This window comes from Aotus nancymaae, unplaced genomic scaffold (assembly GCF_030222135.1).
Source record: "Aotus nancymaae isolate 86718 unplaced genomic scaffold, 86718_ANA_hifiasm-v0.15.2.pri h1tg000103l, whole genome shotgun sequence".
Taxonomy (NCBI): Eukaryota; Metazoa; Chordata; class Mammalia; order Primates; family Aotidae; genus Aotus; species Aotus nancymaae.
The window spans coordinates 954,609-978,557 of NW_026988518.1; the positions used below are offsets into that span (position 1 = coordinate 954,609).

Below are 23,949 nucleotides of genomic sequence, written 5' to 3' on the forward strand. Positions count from 1 at the left end.
GGACTAGGGGAGGGATAGCAGAGGTGGAGGGATTGGGAAGGGCTAACATTTTAGGAGAATTACCTAATGTAGATGGTAGGGGGATGGATGCAGCAAACCACCATGATATGTGTATACCTATGTAACAAACCCGTACGTTCTGCACATATAGCACAGAACTTAAAGTATTAAAAAAAAAGTACTAACTCTAGTGATGTCAGAAGACTAATTATTTAATTCATTCATTTAAAAGTGTTTAACAAGTGTCCAACCTATGTGGTGGGATAATGTGCTAATCTTGAGGGATGAAAAAGTTAACATAACACAGCTGTTCCCTGCTCTCAGTGCCTCCCTGACACCTGCCAGTTGCATGACTGAGTAAATACCTTCAGGTTCCTTCCAGCTCTAAAATTGTATAGAGGAAGATTGAGATTTAATCTTGAATAACAAAGGGAATTTTTTTTAAACAAGAGTAAATACATTTGAGAAAGGGAGCTAAAAATAAACTGTGTCTATCTATCATCTATCTATCTATCTATCTAACTATCTATCTATCATCTATCTATCTATCTGCCTACCTATCATCTGTCTATATGTCTATCTATCAAACAGATTTTCCTAGAGAAGTAGTAGACTATAAGAATTTGTAGGTCAAATTGTGAAGAGTTTTGGAGCTGGTATGACAGAGGCTGATCATTAGCCCCCAGGAATTATTCTCATCCTCTTCTACCTGCTTAGAAAAGGTACACACACAATTTTAGCTGGGCCCAGGGACTCCCTGCCAGAGACTACATGCTTCAGCCTGTCTTGCAACAAGGTGATTTATTAGGTTGGTGCAAAAGTAATCGTGGTTTTTGCCATTGAAAGTAATGGCAAAAACCACGATTACTTTTGCACCAACCTAATAGTTTGGGCCAATTGTCTGATCATAAATAATGGATGCCAGTTATGTCATCTTCTTAAAGGTAAAGCTTCTTATCCTTGACTTCCTCACTCCTACTCCTACTTCTGGTGGGAAATTGTGACAATTAGAACAACCTGAAAATGTATTAGAGATGAAAATCCACTTTCATATATTAGAGATGAAAATCCACTTCTCCAAATACAGATTGCTTGTATCTATACTGTTTATTACTTGAGATAAATTCACACATTGTGTAACTGTTTAGTGTCGGCTTTTTCATTCCATATAATTCCCTGGAGAGTCAATCAAGTTGTTGGGGGTCTCAATAATTCATTTCTTTTCATTACTGAATAATATTCTGTGATATGATTATATAACAATTTGTTTAATCATTCACCCATTGAAGGACACTTGAGTTATTCCTAGTTTTTGGCTATTAGTAATAAAGAAGCTATGGACATATATGTACCATTTTTGCTGTGGGCAGATAAGTTTTTGTTTTTGTGGGATAAATGTCCAAGAGTGCAATTGCTGGGTTGTAAGGTTAAGTGTATGCTTAGTTTTTAAAATAAATTATCAATCTGTTTTTCAGAGTGGTTGTACCTTTTACATCCCCACCAGCAATATATGAGTGATTCAGTTTCTCCACATTATTACTAGTATTTTCTGTTAAACTATTTTTAATGTTAATCACTCTGATACATGACTAGTGATAGTTCATTGTGATTGTGATTAGCATTTTCCAAATGACTAATGATGCAGAATGTCTATTCATGTGTTTATTCGCCAGCTGTACATGCTTTTTGGTGAAACTTCTGAACATATATTTGCCCAATTTTATTTTACCTTTTTATTGTTTACTCTTTTTTCTACTGTTAAGCTTTGAGAATTCTTTTTATATTCTAGATTTGACATTAAAAGCATGGCTCATAAAGGGAAAAGTTTAAACTGGATTGAGTTTGGACCAATTGGGTGGATTATAGACGATGGATGTAGCATCTATATCATCTTTTTAAAGACAAAGAGGCTTATCCTTGACTTCCTCTCTCTCACTCTTATAAGGAAGTGGCCAGGTATAAATACTCTGAAGTGATTAATAGTAAATGAGAGTTTATGCAAATGCAATTTTCATATTTTCCCGTCTTCAAACTCATTCATCTAATTGTCAGTTGTACCATTTTGAAAATGTAACTTTAGAATTTAGATACATTTTTCTCATAGGCAATGACTGAGAATCTTAAGGTAGGGGAGTAAAAGAGATAAAATGGGCACTCCAGTTTGTAAAGCAGAATTGGTGGCAGAACCATAGTTTCACTTGTCGTTAATTGTGGTGCACAAATACAGAAAATCAGGTACTTTCTTTGGCTAACAATTGTTTGGACAGTGAAATAAAAGTCACTATATATCAAATGGTTCATCTAAGTAGTCTTTCAATTTGAAAGCATGGTCACTAGGTATCTTCTATAAATAGATCTTACCTGCAATCTGTATACTATTACTGAAAGATATGCTTTCTTCAAATCGAAGCATTTGATCCTAGAGCATTTTACAATCTTTTTACAGAATATAGGCAGAAACATATTTAAGCAGAGGAAATGAAATATCCAGTCACAAAAGGCCATTGCCTATTTTCCAAGTCATGGTTGTTGTTTTTTAGATTAAACCAATTCAATTCCTTTTGAGTTTTTCAATTATATTATTTTAATTAAACTACTCTCTGAATCATGCACATATTTGCATATTCCTTTTGACCTGTAATATGAAATTATCCATAGACATCAAGTAAAGACTTGACCTATGAAAAACAGAAATGACAGGGACCTTAATGATCACTTCCCAGGTATATTACAACCAAGAATCTACTCACCTGTTGCCTCATGAGAACGGTACGAGGACCAGGGGTCCATGTATACAGGTCACCTGTTTTGATATGTTATGTGCTGAAATGGTGGATGTAGACTTTCAGCAACCTCAGTTGGCTTGCTTCTATTAATCTTGAAGTCAAAGATGACAATGCTAATTAGTTATTTTAGATTATCTAGTTATTTTAGATCATCAAGTTATTGCCTTTCTTATAAGTTTTTGCTCATTTGATAAAATACATAACAATAATCCATAGAAACTGAGAAAGGACTTTTTTGAAGATATCCTTTAGCAAGGGAAATATGGCTTAATGTCCCCATTTTAGAAATGAAAAAATCAAGACCTAGAGAAGTTTAATTTTAAGACCTAGAGAAGTTATATTTCATCACTATATAAAATACACAGTGTTTTTTTCACGTTATCTTCTCTAAAATTAGGATGCGTCCTAAAATCAATAGTGTCTTACATTGGCTGTTGGCCAGGTAGCAACTGTGATGTCATTGCCTGGCATGTATGAGCTTGGTTGGACAGCTACATGAACTTGGTGGCCTTACCAGATATTTGTAACTTCACATTTCATTCAACGAACTGCTTAAGGACCATTTGAGTAAATCATAAGTTCCGGTTGTGGTCTAAAAACCTGCGCTAATACCTTCTAGTGAGATGTACAAATCATCAGCAGCAAAATTCATATAATGAGTCTTAATGGCTTGGAAGAATATCCTGGAGTTAATGCTGAAGTATTCTCTTAAGAAAAGCTGCAACACCAATGGCCATGATGGCACAAAGGGTGCTACTGTTTGGGAAAATAAGTACATCAACTACTCTTAGTCAAGTCCTTTGTATTTTCTTTTTTATATACTGTAAGATTGATATGCAAAAACATGTTTAAAATATAAAAGAGCTCCTTTAATAAGCATAAAATAAAATTTTAAGCAATAAGAAAGCATGTCATAGATTGACAAACTTTTCTTTTAGTCACAATCTTCTCTTAAACAATTATGAATTTAATCAATTCTGATTTATTATTATGTCCTCAGTTATTTTCCTGTAAGCCAAGCTATTGTCTATTCAGACTCTGAAGTAAAAACCAAAATATTCCAATTTTGATGAAGAAATCTAATCTTTATTTCTATGATTTTAGCACAATATACTCACACAATAGCTTTTATCTGTACTTAACAAAATACATTTATAGCACTTTACAAACTTTATCAGTTTGGAAAACATTGCATAACATTTTATTAAACACAATACTTAATATATACTATATATATATTCATAATTTTATTTACTTTAAAAAGATAATTAACTCTCTTTATTCAATACTTGGTTTTATCAGTAAAGCACAGCCTAACAAAGGAAGAAGTGCTCCCATTAGCAAATAAGAGAAATAGAACACTAAGAAGAGATACCACCTGTTAGTCTGATTTATTTTAAATTAAGGTACCAGTGGAATGTAAACAAATTTTTTTGTAATTTTTTTTTTACAAAAGACATGTTATCAAATATACATGCAGAGGTCTGAGTTCTAGTGTCTATCATTATATGTTCTTAACAATGTGTTACAATTTGCTAAGTCATTAAAAACTGTAGCCTTTGGCACTTTGAGTAGAAAAAGAATATATCAATATTTATGTAAAGAAAAAAAAACTTCAATGACTAGAGAAGTACTTTAAAATCTTTAGTTAAGAAATAGATTAGGAAATATCATACTGCACCTGAAATGCTGCAGCAGGGTTTTTTTGTTTGTTTTTATTCTTCAGAGTACTAAAACCAGCCCACCTATCCCTCTAGAAACTGGCAAAAGCCAGTAGGAGTGTCATGATGGTGGTGGTGGTGAGAAGTGGGGAAGGCAACATTTTATTCCCACTCCCCTCTCTGAGAAGGAAATTGCCAGAAGGGATATGGTTGAGTCCATGTTTTATTGCCAGTTTTCAATTCTGCTGGTTTCAGCTAAATTCCTAATGCCTTAGAAGGTTGGTTTTTCTAGAAAGCTCTGCCCTTTTCATGTAGAAATTGATAATGATGTGATACTATTCATTTGTAAACAACTCCTTCTGTTCTTATTGGAAAGTGAGCTAAGATGAGATCAATCATCTCTGTTGTTTCCTTTCATTCCCTTGGCAATCATCAAGTATATATCAGAATTCTTAAGAAATGGTGCAAAAAGGTTTAATACTGAGTTCCAAGAACTGAATATGTCTTCATACTTTAAGTTGGAAAACACGCTAAAATATTTTGTTTTTATCTTCTTATTATCAATGGTATTGGTTTCCTTTGATTTAGGCTCAAGGCTTGATTCAGGATAGGTAGCAAAAATGGTTGTTTGCCTGTTAAACTATAGCTGCGGCTATTCAGATATTTTGAAGAAAGTCATTCTTAATTTATACCGTGAGATACTTTGCCTTACCAATATGCATTTTTTTCAAATTCTTCCTCTTGGTGTCCAATTAACAGAAATGTTTTAGAGACAAAAGTCAAACTTAACCAGTGTGGCTTTAGTTTACTGGTCATCAGGATATCGGAAAAAAAAAAAAAGTTAATAACGTAGAGCCAAATGGGACTTTTAGGTTACTCGTTAAGATGGCAACCTGCGCCAGCTGATTGTAGACATCTAAGGGCAAACTTGACCAACATTTCTGGCAATGTAACCCACAGTGTCAAGTTTTGGCTCAGATTTCTTGTTTGCAAATTCACAGCAGTATATTTTGCTCAAGGAATGTCAATTGTCATTTTTGCTTTTAAAATAGAAGAACATACTATAACATCAAAAAAATTTAATCAGTAAGTAAAGGAGAGGCATAGAAAGCAAAATATGATCACAACAATTTCAAAAGATGCTCTAAAATAATATATTTTTAAAATTATGCAAATTTACTCACTGAAATAAACAGATTCATTAGCAATACCTATACTTAAATTAAAAAGTAAGCAGCAGAAAAACTATGCAGAAAAGTACTAGCTATCCCTTTCACTGAAAATATTCCTACACAATTTTTGATGTTGAAGAAAGCATAATTTTGAAGAAACGCACAAAAACCTTTTCAGTTTTTGACTGTGACAGAGCCACTACAGAGAAGCTGCGGGGTGTCCTATTCTAACACAAAGCAGCCAGCATCGTCTTAATAAAGTAGCATTTCTTTAACAAGGAATTGCACACCACTATTTCACAGCTAAATAGAGTTTGAGAGTTTACATGGTATATGTACTATAATAATCAGCACCACCCGTACTGAGCTGTAGGTGCAGATTCTGCAAAATGAATATATAATACTGCATGGCCTCTGCTGTAGGGAAAACGTGTGTGTTCTGGATTCCCACAGCTCACTATAAAGAAAAAATCCCCAAAGTTGGCACATTCAGGAAGTAAAATAGTATACATTTGAAGAAAACTACTTTCTTTTGATACTGCCCTCTGCAAAACCTTTTGAGTTTGACGACGGGTCTTAAGAAAACGCTTCTCATCATCACATTAGTTAGGTTCTTGCATTGTGCTTTTCCCTCTCCTTGATGTGAAATCTACAAGTTTGAGTATAGCAGTTCTAAGAAGTTACAGAGTTCTGGGCTGATGGTAGACAATCTAGTTTGGTGAGACTTCCCAATTCACTGGAACAGAGCACAGGTAGAATCAACATATGGTCTTTTGGGAGTAGCCCAAATGATGGAATGGACATCACTCAATCCTTATAAGCCCGTGTGGGGGAGGTTCCTTTGTAGAAGATATTTCTAGTGTTTTCGGGGCTGTTGCTTCTTTCAGGGATTAGAATGATGTTGCCCTTTCTCCGCAGGGTGGAGTCGCGGGAAGAAGAAACGGACAGCGTCTCTGAGCCGATTTCGCTGCCCTCTACTGGGGTGACGCGGATGGTGGTGATTCCGTGGTGGTGATGCTCATTGCTATCAATGTTGCTTCTCTTGCGATCTCCAGAACCAAAGCTGTCTTTCAGAGACTCACAGCTCTCTGAGTCCCTGTTGAGATCGTTGAGCTCATAAGTTTGGCGAAGGCTGCCCTTTTCAGGGGCTTTCCACTTCCAGGAGCCACTGCCTTCACCTTCAGTGGACGGGATCTGTATGATGGGCCTGTTGTTCTCTGGGTGAGCCTCAACTCTCACTATCCCACTGGGCTCATGGTCTGTCAAGGTTTTATAGCGGATGGAGCCAGTACAGGAGACCGTGCTGCCTTCAGTGTTCTTGGGGCTGCTTTGGAGGACGCCCTGCTGCTTGGACATGGCTATGACTTGCATGATTCGGGGCTGGCTATTGCTTCTGTTACAGGCCACAGTCTTCTCAGCAGCTTTTAACCACTTGGCCCGAGCAGAGCTGCTTTTGGGGGAGGTGCTGATGTTTTCCTGAGTCTCCTCAGGGATGTGCACTAACTGTGAGGACCCAGGGCGGGACTGAATGGACACTCTTGGCCCTCCAGGCATGCTGTTGTTACATCCGGGGACGGCCCCAGGCTGGACCTTGAGGTACTGATTGCCAGGACCATGGTGGTCTCCATTCACCCCTACCCTCGATGGCTCTGAGCTTGACCTCATCTCTATGGATCTGGGTGGCGACTGTCCAGGCTCAGGCTCTATAACTTGCAGGGACAACTTTCGACTTTCATTCTTATTCTTCCACTGGGTGAGGAGCTGCTTTGATCGAGCGGAATCCATAGAGGCGTGAATGCTCGCGTTTCTTCTGACGGGGTCTTCTACGGATGGGGTGTTGGCTCGAGGCAAGGTATTGCTGAAAGTGACCATGTTCTCCTTCCCCATGGGGCTCCGTGGAGTAATGATTTCTACATCAGCATTTGCCCTTTTGAGATTTGTCAACGAGCTAGCATCTCTGTGGTTTCGGTTGAGGATGCCTTCTGTGTGAGCAATTCCATCACTGCTGCTACCATTTTTAGCAGATAAAACTCGGTTGGGATCTTGATTGAGGTCTGCCAGAGACCTGAGGGCTTCTCTGTGATGAAACATACTTTCATCACTAGGCAGGAAATTCCCCACAGCATACAAGCCCTAGTGTTTGAGAGAAAACAATAAATACCACGCACTAGAAGACAGTCGCTAGGGTTTTTTTTTTAGAATATCCACTGAAGTACATATATAGGTATATGCTTCCTATACACCATTGACTAATGCAAATAACAAAACATGAAAACTACATTTTTGCAGAGAAATAGTTTGTAAGTTCCATCATAAATCACTTCATGAATTGCTCAGCAATGTGAACCTCATTCTTTTCTCCACCTTACTGGGTGTTCTTGTCAATCCTATCCTGTGTATATTTTCAGAAGAAAAAGCAGACAAGAGAGAAATAAGGACTTTTTTTCCCCCTGCTTTTCAAAGCAATTCATTTTTTCTGGATTTAGGAACTTCTTGTTGAGTGACATCTCAAATGGCTTAAATGATTTATTTTACCTTCCATTTTCAATCATAGGAGGAAAGCAGAAGAGGTGTACAAAATATACAACAATACATCATTCATAAAAGATGATATCAGGTTTTGAAATAAGGCCATAGACAGATATTGTTACTACCCACACTGAGTACTGCCTTGTGTGTTCAGCATTGTACAGGGTGCTCTCGGAAGAGAGGGCAGAAATCATCACCAGATTGAGGCACCTAGATTCTTTCCTGATTTAAACTTGGCCATATATTGGAAATGCTATTTGATCAATTTAGTGCCATTGCACTAAATTTAAGCCAGATTTTATTTAATTTTGTCTTCATACACAGTGTATCAATTTTTTGTTGTTATAGATTTGGAAAGCAAAAATTTAGAAAAAGGCTGAAGTTCAGACTCAAAATCATTACTTTGCACATAGAAAATCTAATCCTTGCTGGACTTTCAGTTTTGAGATACTTGGTTTAGAGATAAAATCAAGCAGCAGACACCTATTTGTGTGCTAATTTCAAAAGGAGGTAGCCACTGTCTACTTTTAAGTCAAAACAAAAAAAAATTTATTGATTTTCTGGAATGCTTACCAATGAACAAAACGTTGACTTAGAACTAAAAATTTTTCAATTTTAGGGCAAGAGTACAGACAGAAATGAAATAAAGTCAAGCTCCTCCCTCTTCAAGTATTTTAATTCCTGGTTGAAATCTTCTAAATAATACCTGTCTATGCCCTCACCAGAATGAGCAATCCTACCTCGTATTCTATTAATAATTATACCTAAATTTTGAAGTTGGGTCAAATCCTCCACTAAACTATAAGCTCTCCATACAAGTACAGCCATGTGTCACTTAATGACAGAGATATATTCTAAGAAATGCATTGACAGGTGATTTTGTCATTGTGTGAACATCGTAAAATTCACTTACACAAATCTGGATTGTATAGCCTACCACACACGTAGGCTATATGGTATAGCCTATTGTTCTTAAGCTACAAAATCCTATAGCATGTTATTATACTGAATACTCTAGGGAATTGTAACACAGTGGTAAGCACTTGTATATCTAAACAGAAAACTTACAGAAAAAATTCAGTACTATAATCTTATGGAATCAACATGGTATTATATGTGTGGTCCATGGTTGACCAAAACATCATTATGTGACACATGACTGTAGTTGTTTAATTCTTGTTATTATGTGGGACAGAGAGTTAATATCTTTATTTTGTAGGTGAAAAGCAGGCTTTTGAGAGGCTAACTTGACTAAGTGCAGGAAAATTGAGATTCATAACCAAATCCTTTGGGCTACAAATCCCATGCTAATTCCAGGACATCATGAAATGACACACATGCAAAAACAATTCATAAATTAGAGAGTAGCATTTCTAGTCTTCTTTATTTCTTCTGCAATGCACATTGCCAACTAACACTCCCATGGGCAACCCAGACTTATGCACAATCCTGGCACGCCAACTTCAATTTGATCCCTTTTTCCTGCACTGAAGAATGCACGTAAGAATAACTTTTAAAGTGGCAATCTTGACTGTGCCAGTTTATGAAAATAAAAACCTTATAAAATCATAGCACACTTCAGAACTTTAACTGTATTTTGCTAATCATTTTCTTATAATACCTTTCCAAGGGCACTAAGACCACATGATTGAGAACTGTAGCTACAGATAATTAATTTTTATTTCTGTCAGCTCTTCTCAGTTTCTTTCATTGTTGCCTTTTCCCTTGCATGTCACTTGTTTATTAATATTCCCTAGCTCCCTTTTATTTTTATGACCTGGCAATTTTATATACCCCAAGTAACTACAATGGTACTTCCATTAAATAATGTCCTTCTCTAGTACTGATTGCTCTTTTGAACTCCAGAAGCAACTACTCAACTGCTTATTGATTCAATTGATCCCCTCAACTCCCTTTACCCCCATCAATATGCTCCATCTTCCAATAACCTGGTCTGCTAATGAAGTCATCATTTGTACAGTGTTCCATGCTGGAAACCTGGCCATTATGTTTCATTCCTCCTGCTCTCCATCTTCCACTTCCACTTGCTCTTTCAGATGCCAGTCTCTTTGCATGTGTAGTTTCTTCTTGAATGTCCTCCTTTCCTTACCCCATGAAATTCTCATTGACAACAACAACAACAACACACACATCACTTCTGTGAAATCTTTTCTAACCTCCTTAGGCAGTTTGCTATTCCCAAAACACTTTGTTCATACCCTGTTATATCATTTAACATGTTGTAACCATTTATATTTATGTTAGTCTTGACATTGTAAACTTCTAAAGAATACATCTCATTTCTCAGTGTTTTAATGTCCAGCATAATCCCTGGCACAGATTAGATATTGAATAAATGTAAAATGAATGAATGCATGCATGCATGACAAAATGAAATGGACAATCTCAATTTCCTTATGCTGAGGATATTTCCCTTAGAGGGAGATCAGGCTTGAAAAAAGAGTAGTGTTAAAGAAGTCAGTATTAGTTGGATCACAGGTACATTCAGGTGCTAAGTTGGTGGTGTTGGGCAAGTTATATAACATTTAACTAAATTTTTGCTTTCACTAACCTTACTTTCAGCAATAATCACTTTTTTCATCTATAATATTATAATCATACTATTAACAATAGTCCCCGAGCATCTCGGGTTTGGTTGGCATAAAGATAAAACTCAAAAATCTTTCTGAAATTATGATTTCTGGCTCATAGTAAGAGTTCAATAAATGATTTTATTGAAAGTGGGATATGTGTTTTGGCATAGAATGGAGATGCAGCCAGAGATTTTCTCATGAACATAAAATATATTGCAAGTAAGCTATTACGGTGCAAAATATTCGATGGATGTTTTCCATTTTAAGCTTTAGTTTATAAAATAATAATAAATTATTTACCAAGTACAGCGCAATTCCTCCTCCTATTAAAAAGCCACAATAGACATCAACTGGGTGGTTTTTATATTGAGTTATCCGTGTTAGCCCGCAGATTATTCCACAGATGATAAATGTGAAGACCAAGAGAGGTTTCAGAAGCTTAGAGGAATCCGTTAATGTGGAATTGAAGTACATCTTAAAAATGGAAGAAGTGGGTTAAGTATGTTAGAAAGGCCATTTTATTAGTAAATTATAATCAAATAAAAAGTTAAAAGTCTGATACAACTGACTTCTATTTTACTGTTTCATCCCCTCTTCTTATGGCTATGTTCTATACCCGCCAAGAAGGGAAATACATGATGAAATTTATCAGCTAAACAACAGATCTATCATTTAATTACATGGAAGTTGGAAAAATACTGAGGCAGCAGTTAACCACTTAACTGCTTAGCCTCCACGTTAATGGTCACATAATTTCAGTTCATTCTTCTCAGGAAAGACTTCACAACTATTGTATAAATTAGATGCAATGACTATTTATTGTACATCATTTCCAAATTTACAACGACCTTCAATTTACTGTTACAGAAGTACTAAAGTAGCACATGTGTGTGTGCGTGTGTGTGTGTGAGAGAGAGAGTTTTTGTGTGTGCATGCATGTTGTATGTATTTGTGAGTACTTATTATGATCCTTTCAGGTTTAGTAACATTCCTGTAATTCAGAATATCCTTCCATGAAGTATAATGTTAAAGGGATACCAGAATAAATAAATACTATTATAACTGTGTAGAAAGATTCTTTTACTGTGCTATTTTTATAGTAGTGTTTGATTTCTGCTTTGGATGCCATTGTATTGAAAGACCGCAGTGCTAAATTTACCATTCTGTTATTACATGACCGTATTAACTAGTTAGTCACTTGGAGATAACATTCTTTCCTCAGATTTTCTGTAGAACACAGCTTAACAAAAAAGAACCTGTTACTTACCGAAACATACACAGCTGCAAAGGCAGCAAGGGTTGCATGTTGAGAAGGGAAGGACTTTCTGCCAAAAGAAGATAGTCAAATTATGCCCTGTAGTTCAGATATACTGCTAGCAATCATCTCAAAGGCACTGAGTGGTTAAAATGTTCAAGTTAAAAGTCACAAGGCAATAAGCAATAATTTTACTTTCCGTTCAGCTTTCTGGTGAAAGACCTGAGTGATAAAATAAATACTGCTAATCACCATCAATATTAACAAATAGTAATGATGTACTTTCCAGTATAAAGAACTGCTAGCTTGGCAAGGGGCCACTTCATTACATCACTAGAGTGATGGTTGAAAGTAGAAATGGATTGGAAAACATAATTGTTCTTTGTTGTAAGAATTACACCAGTTCAAAGTAAAAGTTCATAAAACCTAGGGTTTTAAGGCTTTAAACTTTTTCTATACTCCTAAATACATTGTTTTATTTATATAAAAAATTTTTTAAATGAAGTTATTTTCTCCTGTCATTGGATCTAGATGTGTTTTGTTGATAGCCTAGAAAGCATAAGAAAGTCTAACTTTAACAAAATGTTTCTCTACAAAATTAACAAAATGTAATACATTTCATAATAATTTCATCTCAAGAATCATAGATTGTCTTATTTAGTTAAACCATTTAAAGAGCAGGCAAGGATAGTGGAAGAGACACTGAAAAGGGTAAGCAAAAGAAGAGACATTTGTTTCAATGAATTAAAAAATTAGAAAAAATAAAATGTACTTAAATTAGTGCCTTCCTAATTATTTGGTACTGTGATAAAGAAGATCCCCATTTAATACAGATAAATTAATGTAATTGGACTGAGAAAAATATAGAGAAGATAAGTATTGGCTGTAGGTTCAAAATTAATGAATGATGCATGAAAACCTTAATGTGTATGATCACATAATATCAGGCTTTATTTCTTCAGGTATACCAATTAACTTATTTTTGACTCCTTAATCAATATTTGGGAACCCATTGAATGGGAAGTTCAATTGTTACAATAATTTATTGGCCCTTATCCCTCTGCAATTTATTTCTTTTGAGCCTCTAAACTACTGTCTCTTGTCATGTGAGTTTATTTTTGCTTTATTTATAAAAATTTAATGCATTGATAATTTCTTGAGTTTCCTTTATATTCTGACACATAAGGCCAGAAGCTATGCATACCTGAGTTCATTCAAAGAAAACATAGGCAATCCTAGATGTTACCCCTTCTCGAACTTTACAAAAAGAAAAATTCACATTTTTTGTAGAACATATAATGGAGATATAACTTTCATATATGTTTAGTCTTCCATTTAAACCAGTACAAGACTTATTGACTGTCATCCATGACTGACTATAAATATTCTGAAATAAACCATTTATAGTAATCTAAAACCATCATGAATATAGGATTGATCACAAAACATGGTGGAATTTGATGATATAAGGACTAGTAGCAAGAATGTGAGGCTGAAATTTTAAGACATAGAGAATTTGGAATAAGCCCCCAGTGGGATTCTATGGTTTCGTCACTGAAGAGATCATTCAATTGAAAAGAAAAATCATTATAACTGAAAAAGGCATGCTTAAAATGATACTTTAAGCAGCAATTGAATAATGAAAACAATGATACAGAGTGTTTTTAGATCTCAGTTTCTAACCTGCCACTGTTGATAACTGTGAGGTCAGATCCTGAGCAAATATCTTCCACAATGTAGGAATTTTCTTTGCAAGATACATTCAGAGAGGTATAGTTTGGTTTGCACACAGTCAGAAAGTAAGGTGCCTGATATCCTGTGGACAGTTGTATAATATCTGTAATGAGAGCTGTAGAGCATAGTCCAAATATATGAACACCTATAAGCAAAATGAAAGAAATTGTTACTAAGTTTGTGGTTGTGTCCACATCAAACATATTCATTGAACATTAATGAATTAAGATCTTTAAATCTATTGTGTTCATTTTCTCTAAGTTAATTTCAAGAAGATAGTATAGAAAATTATCAACTTCTAAACAGATAGTTAAGGCCAAAATAAAGGCAATGAGTATCTCCAAAGTAGTAACTTTAGGTACTTTCGTTAATTTGGTTATAAAGGGCCAATTCTTACCATTAACTGCCAGTCACCTGTTAGACACTTGGAGCATGCTAAGGTATGATCTGAGAGGGATTAAATGTGAGGAATGAAGCAAAATGTAAAGTGGTTTTAATTTGCTTAGCATGTTTAAGTTGCCAGAGTTATTTCTCCCTGATGGTCTCTAGTTCTAGCCACATTCGTCACATCCTCCTACAGAATCTGTTCTAATTCTCTTCAAGCTGTGATCTTACTAGGAACGCTAATTAAAACAGAGAAGAGATCAGGCAGGCCCTGTCATGGAAACAACAATCGTATCCTAGGTACACGAATGTGGGGAGCCTGCCTGAGTATATGGAATTTAAACACGATGTTCTTATATCTCTTGGTCCAAATTCTTCTTTCTCTCTCTCCTAGGACCAGTCTTAAACCATAAAATAACAAATCCTTGCACTTGTATGTGCAAACCCCATTCCTGCTTGAAGTTGCTTGCCTGGCCTTCTCTTTGGGAGTCCAGCTTTCTGCTCACAGGCACATGATCTGGAACCTGCTCACTCTAGTTTTTCTTGCCACCCTAGATTCATTCTGACTTGACAGCTTGCATTCTGATTCATGAGTTGCTCATGGAAATCATTATGAGAGGACCAGGGTAATTCTTCAGTCACCGCCTCCAGACCAAGAGTGCTGGCTTGCACATTACCCTGTTTTGCATTTTTCTTCACTGCTTATTGTCACCTAACCACCACTCCTCCATCACTTCTCCACCCACACACCTGGGATTCATGACACAGAAACTTTATTTCTACATTCGAATTCCTAGAAGCATGCAAAGACTTACTTCTTCCCTTGGATAATGAGACTTTCTAGACCTATTGCTGATGCAGGTTCTGGAACATTATTCTCTAGGGTAGAACAGATCATCCTTCCAGTTGAAAGAGGGTATGTGGCCCATTGTCCACAGTATTTTATTTTAGGGAATATTTTCTCTGAGATCAGCTACATGTCCTGGAGTTCATTTCCTTCCCTGAGTTTGTGATGCTGTTAAGCAGTCTGTTCATTTCTTATCATCTCAATGTGATGGTAAGAAAATGCTTAGTGGAGCACAGTGTGAGGTGTGAGTTAGACCTGATTTTTCCTCTTGCCAGAAAGAAAGTTGTGTATAATTCTCTACCAGGGATTAAGTGAAGCCATTATTTATTTTGAACTTACATGTTACAGGTAAAAATAACTTTATGCTGACGTATTGGGAATGAGTAGAAAACATTCAGGTTGGGGTGATATATTGTGGGTGACTATTCAACTATGTTAAAAAGAAATAAAAGACCTGTGACTGGAACAAGATTAAGATGGTCCCATGCTAAGTAGAAGGGATGAAGGTTTAGAAACTGGTTTGATTCAGATGCTGTTTAGCTAGGTCTATAGATTTTCTATAGGTCTCATAAAAGATGGAAGGTAGCATTAGAGGCTATAACAAAGGAAAAATGGTCACAAAGCAGTACTCAATAGTGAAATTTCAAAGTGTAGTAACTTCTGGATGAAAACACTCGAGGACAATTGAAATGGAACCACTAATGTGGCTAAAGTAATTTCCGAAGAGTTATCTATTCATTCTGGCCTGCTGACGTTTGTTCTCCATTTTGAAAAACTGAACACAGATCCAGTGAAACCATTTTAAAACAAATTCATGCTTCAAGCAGAGCTAAGGCAAAAATACATTGAAATGCATGGCATATTAGCTCTCAAAACAAGGGTTCTAGCTGTAAATAACACATTTCAGATACAAAGTCCAAAACACAAAATACGAATTTTGGTGTTTTAACAGTTTCTTGTAAACTGTAAAACTCATCATGTACTAAAAATTATACATCTAAATTATAGTGTAAGAGACTTAATATCTATAATTAAATATAACATTTCTACTTAAGAAAACATTTTCTTTCTTTCTGATTCCCCATACCCACCAACGAATCTGACGGCTCGTCTGAGAAAGGAGTTGAAGTTGCAGCCTCCGGCATTAATGTTGGGCTCCAATCCAACCCCATTTCTTCTTTTGGAGAGGCAACAGTAGAGAATTCCTTCTCCTACCATAATCTGCAAAGATAGAAGGGTATTCAGGAAAAAGCATGTTGGAATACGTATCAAGTCAACAGGTATAAAGGAATTATATATCACTTTTTAACATATCCATTCAATAAAGTAAAATATAAATTTTCTTAAAAGCTTTAGAGGCACAGCAATTTCTTCTGAGAATTTGATCAAGCAGTGAGAAGTAAATAATCAGGCTACTCTCATGAGATTTAGTATGGTCTTCTCAACTCTTATGTACTGGAACATTTTACCAGAAGATTAGGTCCATAAGTCAACTTGGGATTGAGCAGAAGGATCAATCCAAGGAAAGTGTGTGATTGCATAAAAGCGTTATCTATAGCATAGCTGTCCCATAAATATTTCTGCAATGATGGAACTATCCTTTGCACCGTCCAATACAGTAGCCACTACCCATATGTGGCTATTCATCACTTGAAATATAGCCACCGCAAATGAGTACCTGAATTTTTAATCTTATTCCGTTGTATTGATTATTTAAAAATTAAATAAACTTAAATGTAAAATGAAGTGGCCACAGGTGGCTAGTGGCTATCTTATCAGAGAATGCAGATTACAAGAGAATCTAGGTCAGAAGGGTAGTATTTCCTAGGTATATACATTTAGACAACATGTTCACAATGGATAGAGAATCATACAGTAGTAACAGGAGGACTCTCAAGGAACAGGGCACTTTGCTGCAGGATTTTTAGGACCTGTGAGATCAATAAAGGAACTCAATATGATTTAGGCAAGATTTCCTTCCGTAAGTTTTCTTTGAAACCTCTTGCTGTACCCTAAATTGAATCACATCTCCGTGTAGGTGGCAACCTTAGCATCCTGTCCTTTCCTCTAGCATAGCGTTATGAAATCATTCATTTGGCTCTCTCACTAGACTAGGGCCCTCTGAGGGAAGAACCATTTCTTATTTACTTTTCACCTTCACTGTCTAGCACAGTGCCTGCCAACAGTGAGATTTACATTTTTAGCCTTTACTGTGGGACTCACATTTGCTAACCACCTTAGGCATTTGGGTTGTCAATTATTCTGTACAACAGAAGGAAGATTTAAAGTTGTCAATTTTACTCATGAAAAATTTTTTCAAATATTTAAGATAATTGCTGTTGGGAAATTAGATATGGGTTTGCTATAAACATGTGGGGCTGAGGAAAGTAGGATTAATGAGATACTAACAGTCTCTCAAATACAAGTAATCGTATCACTGTAAATATTATAACCTTGGTTAGAGCTGAGACAGGTTTTCCAGGGGAAACTTCTCAGTTCTCATTACTAGCTCAACATTTATTTTATGAAGTGTTCAAAATTATACTTTAAAAAAAATAAAAACTAATGACAGTAAGCCTATGGCCTTCTGCTTTGAATGTTTAAATTGCTATATTTAGTTCTGTAGGGAATATGGTATATGTTTAAAGATAAAGAATCTTAATTTGTGTAAAAAATTTAAAGAACAGTTATCATAGTAGAACTCTACCCATAACCATATGTGTGAAAATCATGTGGCATAATAAGCTCTTTTAAGATCAGTCATTATAGATACAATCAAAAGGAATTCATTTCAAACAATTGGATGTTGAGTTAGCCATTTATACTTTTTGAAAAAATAACCCTACATTAGCACTTCAAGTTAGATATGGACATTCAACAGGTTCTCTACTCTGTGTAGACAGATACAACATAATACGACACTTACACAGAATAATATAACTGCTACCTCAAATTTATCATTTCAAGAAAATTAACCACTCATCCCTGAAATGTATTGTGATCCAGCTAAAAGCAATTAATTTCATCTTCACTTCCTCAATAAAAATTCTGTGAATAACTTTGTTTTTCTCTTTATAATTATATGTGTAATGATTCACAACTTGTCCATGAGTGTTGAATTACGTAAGAATTAATCTGTATAGAAAAGTGTGTCTTGTCATAAAATACAACAGTCATTATCTCAAATGACCTTGAGATTTCAGGAGTTGTTTTTTTTGTATTTTTTTTTTTTTTTTTTTTTTTTTGAGGCGCAGTCTTGCTCTGTCACCCAGACTGGAGTTCAATGGCGTGATCTCAGCTCACTGCAACCTCTGTCTCCCAGGTTCAAGCCACTCTCCTGCCTCAGCCTCCAAAGTTGCTGGGACTATAGGCATGCACCACCACGCCCGGTTAATTTTTGTATTTTTAGTAGAGTCAGGGTTTCATCTTGTTGTCCAGGCTGGTCTTGAACTCCTGACCTCAAATGATCCACCTGCCTCGGCCTCCCAAAGTGCTGTGATTACAAGCATGAGCAACCACACCTGGCCAAGAGTTTTATTTTAGTTGTTTGAGTATGTTCAAAACTCATACATAAAGAAAGTGCATCAACACTTATTTGGCAGATCATGTAATATGGATAGAGATTTCTTGTCAGTATTCTGACATCACCCAACTGTCCCTCTCATTAAACAGCACATTTTCTCCTCACACTCACTTCTGTCACTTAACCTCAGCTAATGTCATTTATGAGTTTTCAAAATAATTCAATTTGGCTTGAAGATAGGTCTCCTCAGGGTATGGGGAGATGTTTCCCAGTATATTTCCAAATGCCCAGCTTATTTCCCCTTTTTGAATGGCACATTGTTGTACTGCAGTATGGTGTCAGAATTTAGGTTCTGATAATAAAATTATTTGTTGCTGCTGTATTTGTAAACAGAAAACAGTTTATAACAGGTATCTTTTCACAAACTCTGTTTTGTGCTGTACCCAACCCTAAGAAACAACAATGCAATTTGTTGTTGTTTTTGTGTCAAATATCATGGACAGGTTTTGAGAGGAGGTATTATAATTACTTCAGGGGAAATTTTGAGAGGAAATATATTTCTCAGTACTGTGAGGACCCTGTCCCTGAAATAGTTATCATAGGAAGAACTCCCAATCCAAAAAGTCTTTCTTATAAAACAACACAACAACAATTATTGTAGTATTCATCATACTATCTTCAAATTTTCAATGAATGAATGTTTTTTGGAAGCCCCAACGTGTCTAATGTTTTGCATATTGATTGTGTAGTCTCTTAAAGCTAAGGCTATCCTCCAGAAGTTACAATTAAATTCTGATAGAATTTTTTTCTATAAAATTAGATGTATTAATTCTTTAACGATATGTAATAAAATTGTATTTCCAGGGAAGAAAAAGCGCACTTTTTTTTTCTGTTCACATAGACTTTATGAAGATTTATGATAAACCCAAATAGTCTTACTTGTTTTCTCTGAGAAATAATCTCCAAGAACCTAAAACAGAATGCTTGTTTTATCACTCTAAAATAAATGCAAATTGAACAATAAGGAAGAAATTTTTCAATTTAAGGGCAATGTCAGAAAAATAAAAATATACATTTCACATAAATGAAATACATTTTTCCACTTTTATGTATAACATCACGGAGACAAGTTATTTTTAAACATCTCTCAAAGCATTAAAAATCTGGGAAGCAAATACTGAATGATTCATATTTAAATTACTACATAAAAGTTAGCCGATCTTTTAATTCCTGCGAAAGTCCTTTTGGAGAATCTTGCTGAAGTGAGGCCTTCTGCTTTGCTTTACCTTCCCTCCACTCCACGTGGTGGGTGGCAGCTCTCCTCACAAAAGTCCTCGGACACCCATTCCCAAACCAAGGGTTCTGCTTGCCTCCCTACCCCTTCTCACTATCCCATCTTTGGAACAGGCTTATGCCACCACAAAGATAGAAAAGAAAATGGCATCTTTGAATGTCATAAATTAGAGTCCGTTATTTTCACTTTCAGGGAGAGAGGGGAAAGGAGTTAGCACAGCTGCATCTGTAGGAAGATTAGAGATAGAATTATGGTTCTAGAACAAGAGAACTGCAGACACTATGAGATCACTGTTGAGAAAATGTATGTTTTGGGAGAAGCCCTTCAAAACCAAGAAAAAAATGAAATTAGAGTGAAATCTACAAGCATAGTATATGTTTGGAGAGAAAGTTGTGACAAAGTATTTGATGTCAGCAAAGTCAGATCTGTCTCACCGTCCAGTTGGTTACCTAAAACCTATGAGACCAGCGTGTTGGGAAACAATGGCTGTCATCTTGGAATATCCGGAAGCGATATAGGGAAACCAGGGATCCTGAAGTGTAAATAGTCCCCGAGTTTGCCTTTCCTTCCATGAAGAAGCATGCAGCAGCTATGGAGGCTCTGTGGAGACCCAGGAATGGAGTGGCACCTTTGTGGAAGGACTTGGCACTGGAGTCCCCAGGTCGGCCTGGTGGAAGGGAGCCATGGTGGAGTTTCCCTTTTATTTCTCAGGCCTCAAGAAAGAAAGCTTTAATGCCAGATCCCTCAGAAAGCACCCCAAACTTGCATATTGAGAATTTATCATAGGATGTGAAGGAGTCAACACAAGCAGGCACACAGCGATTACGCCAAGGTTATTGTCCCCAGGACATGTAACAGTGTCAGCACAGGAAGCAACATGAAATAAATGGTGCCGGCAGGGAGTGCCACAGCTAAATTAGCTTTCCTAGCAACTTGATAAAATGCTCTAGGGGAAATATCCTATTTCTTTCTCTTGCCTAGTTGCTGTAGTCAGAATATCTAGGTATATACAAGGCAAATTGTTTAAGTGATTAAATATCAATACAGTCTTTATAACAGAGGCATGATCACTTTATATAGTATTTTATGTAATTTATTTCAAATTCAAATATATCTATCATAGAAGTTTTGAGCACTTTACCACGAGTTAGGATAAGTGCTTTCTGGTGTGACAGTATGATAGATTTAAGGAATTTATATATACATAAACTATTTATATTATAAAGTCTATCTATCTATCTATCTATCTATCTATCTATCTATCTATCTATCCTTTTAAGTTCAGGGGTACGTGTGCAGGATGTGCAGGTTCGTTATATAGGTATATGTGTGCCATGGGGGTTTCTTGTACTGATTATTTCATCACCCAGTTATAACACCTAGTATTCATTAGTTACTTTTTCTGATCCTTTTCCTCCCTCCAATCTCCCAATCTCTGCTTTCAGGTAGACCTCAGTATGTATTTTTCCCCTGTATGTGTCTATGTGTTCTCATTATTTAGCTTCCACTTATAAATGAGAACATGGCTTTCTGTTCCTTTGTTAGTTTGCTAAGGATAATGGCCTCCAGCTCCATCCATGTCCCTGCAAAAGACATGATTTCATTCTTTTTTATGGCTGCACAGTATTCCATGGTGTATATGTACCACATTTTCTTTATCCAGCCTATCACTGATGGGTGTTTAGGTTGATTCCGTCTTTGCTATTGTGAATAGTGCTGCAGTGAAGATACATGTACATGTGTCTTTATAATAGAATGATTTCTATTCTTTTGAGTATATATCCAGTAATGGGATTGCTGGGTTGAATGGTAGCTCTGACTTTAGGTCTTTGAGGAATTGCCACACTGCCTTCTACAATGGTTGAACCCACCAACAGTATATAAGCATTCCTTTTTTTCTCCACAACCTCACCACCATCTGATGGTTTTTGACTTTTTAGTAACAGCCATTTTGACAGATGTGAGATAGTATGTCATTGTCCTTTTGATTTGCATTTCTCTAATGATCAGTGATGCTGAGTCTTTTTTCCCATATGCTTGTTGGCTGCATGTATAGCTTCTTTTGAGAAGTGTCTGTTCATGTCCTTTTCCCACTTTTTAATTGGATTTTTTTTGTAAATTTATTTAAATTTCTTACAAATGCTAGATATTAGTCCTTTGTTAGATGCATAATTTGCAAAAGTTTTCTCCCATTTTGTATGTTGTCTGTTTGTTAATAGTTTTCTTTTGATGTGCAGAAGCTATTTAGTTTAATTAGATCACATTTTTCAATTTTTGTTTTTGTTGCAATTGCTTTTGGTGTCTTCATCGTGAAACTTTTGCTCGTGCCTATGTCCTGAATAGTATTGCCTAAGTTGTCCTCCAGGGTTTTTACAGTGTTGGGTTTTATGGAGATCGCTCCACCAGCGTAGAGACCCCTCCGTGTCTCCGCCATGACGGAGTTAGAGCCCAGACATATTCTCCCCACGCTGAGGGCAGTCGAGCTGAGGAAAAAAGAAGGAAGTGATAGAGGCCTGAGTTTGCAGAAGCCTATTCTTGATCCACTGAGCTAATGGCATGTCTGGGTGAGGCCTGCGTGACTATCTATGAGACTATTGTCTCTTGAAGTTCCCATTCTGGGCTGGTTTTATGACTCTGTTTACCTGCATTCACTAAATCCTGTGATCGCTCACATGTTACAAGAAAAATGCTACCCCTCAAATTATTGCTCGCCTTGATGTTATTTACTGTAACTGTAGTCATTGATAAGAGGATAAGAATCTTAATAGGATTAGAATCTTTTGTTTGTTTTGGGTTTAGTGATCTTTAGCTTAACCTGTATGCTACCCCCTCCCATACTTACTTTGTAATTTTCTGTTCCCTCCTGATAAAACTTTTGTAATGGGACCTACGTCAGACACTGTATGAAAAAACATATATAAGCAACTGTGCACAAAGAATAAATCGCTGATCTGAGCATAGCTTTTATCAGACCTCCAGACCCATTTCTTTCTCTATCTCTCTTTTCTTCCGCGCACTCTCTCTTCCAGGTATTAGGACCCTCTTGCTGGTCAAGAGATCCCTGGCAGACGTGCCGATCTCACGGACCCCAACAGGGTTTTACATGTAAGTCTTTAATTCATCTTGAGTTGATTTTTGTACAGGGTGTAAGAAAGGGGTTCAGTTTCAATTTTCTACAAATAGCTAGCCAGTTATCTCAGTATCATTTATTGAATAGGGAATCCTTTCCCTATTGCTTGTTTTTGTCAGGATTATCAAAGATCAGATAGTTGTAGGTGTGCAGTCTTATTTCTGGGTTCCCTATTCTGCTCCATTGATCTATATGTCTGTTCTTGTACCAGTACCATGCTGTTTTGGTTACTGTAGCCCTGTAATATAGTTTGAACTTGAGTAACGTGATGCCTCCCAGTTTTGTTCTTTTTGCTTAGGATTGCCTTCGCACTTTGGGCTCTTTTTTGGTTGCATATGAATTTTGAAATAGTGTTTTCTAGTTCTATGAAGCATGTCATTGGTAATTCAATGGGAATAGCATTGAATCTATAAATTGCTTTGGGCAGTATGGCCATTTTGATGATATTGATTCTTCCTATCCATGAGCATGGAATGTTTTTCCATTTGTTTGTGTCATCTCTGATTTATTTAAGCAGTGATTTGTAGCTCTTTTTGTAGAGATCGTTCACTTCCCCTGTTAGCTGTATTCTTAGGTTTTCATTCTTTTTGTGGCAGTTGTGAATGGGAATTCTTTTGCGGCCTGGCTCTCAGCTTGACTGATGTTGGGGTATAGGATTGCTAGTGAATTTTTCCCAATAATTTTGTATCCTAAGACTTTGTTGAAGTTCCTTATCAGCTTAAGAAGCTTTTGGACTCAGGCAATAGGGTTTTCTAGACATAGGATCATATCTTCTGGTGACTGGTCAGGAATAGTCTTACATCTTCTCTTCCTTTTTGAATGCCTTTTATTTCTATCTCTTGCCTGGTTGCTCTAGCCAGAATTTCTAATACTTGGTTGAATAGGGGTGGTGAGAGAGGGTATTTTTGTCTTGTGCTGGTTTTCAATGGGGAATGTTTCAAGATTTCATCCATTCAGTATGATGCTTAGGTTTGTCACACATGGTTGTTATTATTTTGAGGTATGTTCCCTCAATACCTAGTTTATTGAGCACTTTTAAC

General features: G+C 36.2%; 1 protein-coding gene across 1 annotated transcript in view; it reads right to left on the minus strand.

The window, feature by feature from the left end:
* Positions 1 to 3,850: 3,850 nt before the first annotated feature.
* PLPPR4 (phospholipid phosphatase related 4) overlaps positions 3,851 to 23,949 on the minus strand; it is a 42,841-nt gene continuing 22,742 nt past the window's right edge. The window contains exons 3-7 of the mRNA XM_012458465.2: positions 16,054 to 16,183; positions 13,681 to 13,876; positions 12,010 to 12,067; positions 11,043 to 11,216; positions 3,851 to 7,752 (exon numbers count right to left, since the gene is read on the minus strand). Coding sequence (XP_012313888.1) covers positions 6,427 to 7,752; positions 11,043 to 11,216; positions 12,010 to 12,067; positions 13,681 to 13,876; positions 16,054 to 16,183 — 1,884 coding nt within the window. The 3' untranslated portion in view covers positions 3,851 to 6,426. The remainder of the gene's footprint in view (positions 7,753 to 11,042; positions 11,217 to 12,009; positions 12,068 to 13,680; positions 13,877 to 16,053; positions 16,184 to 23,949) is intronic.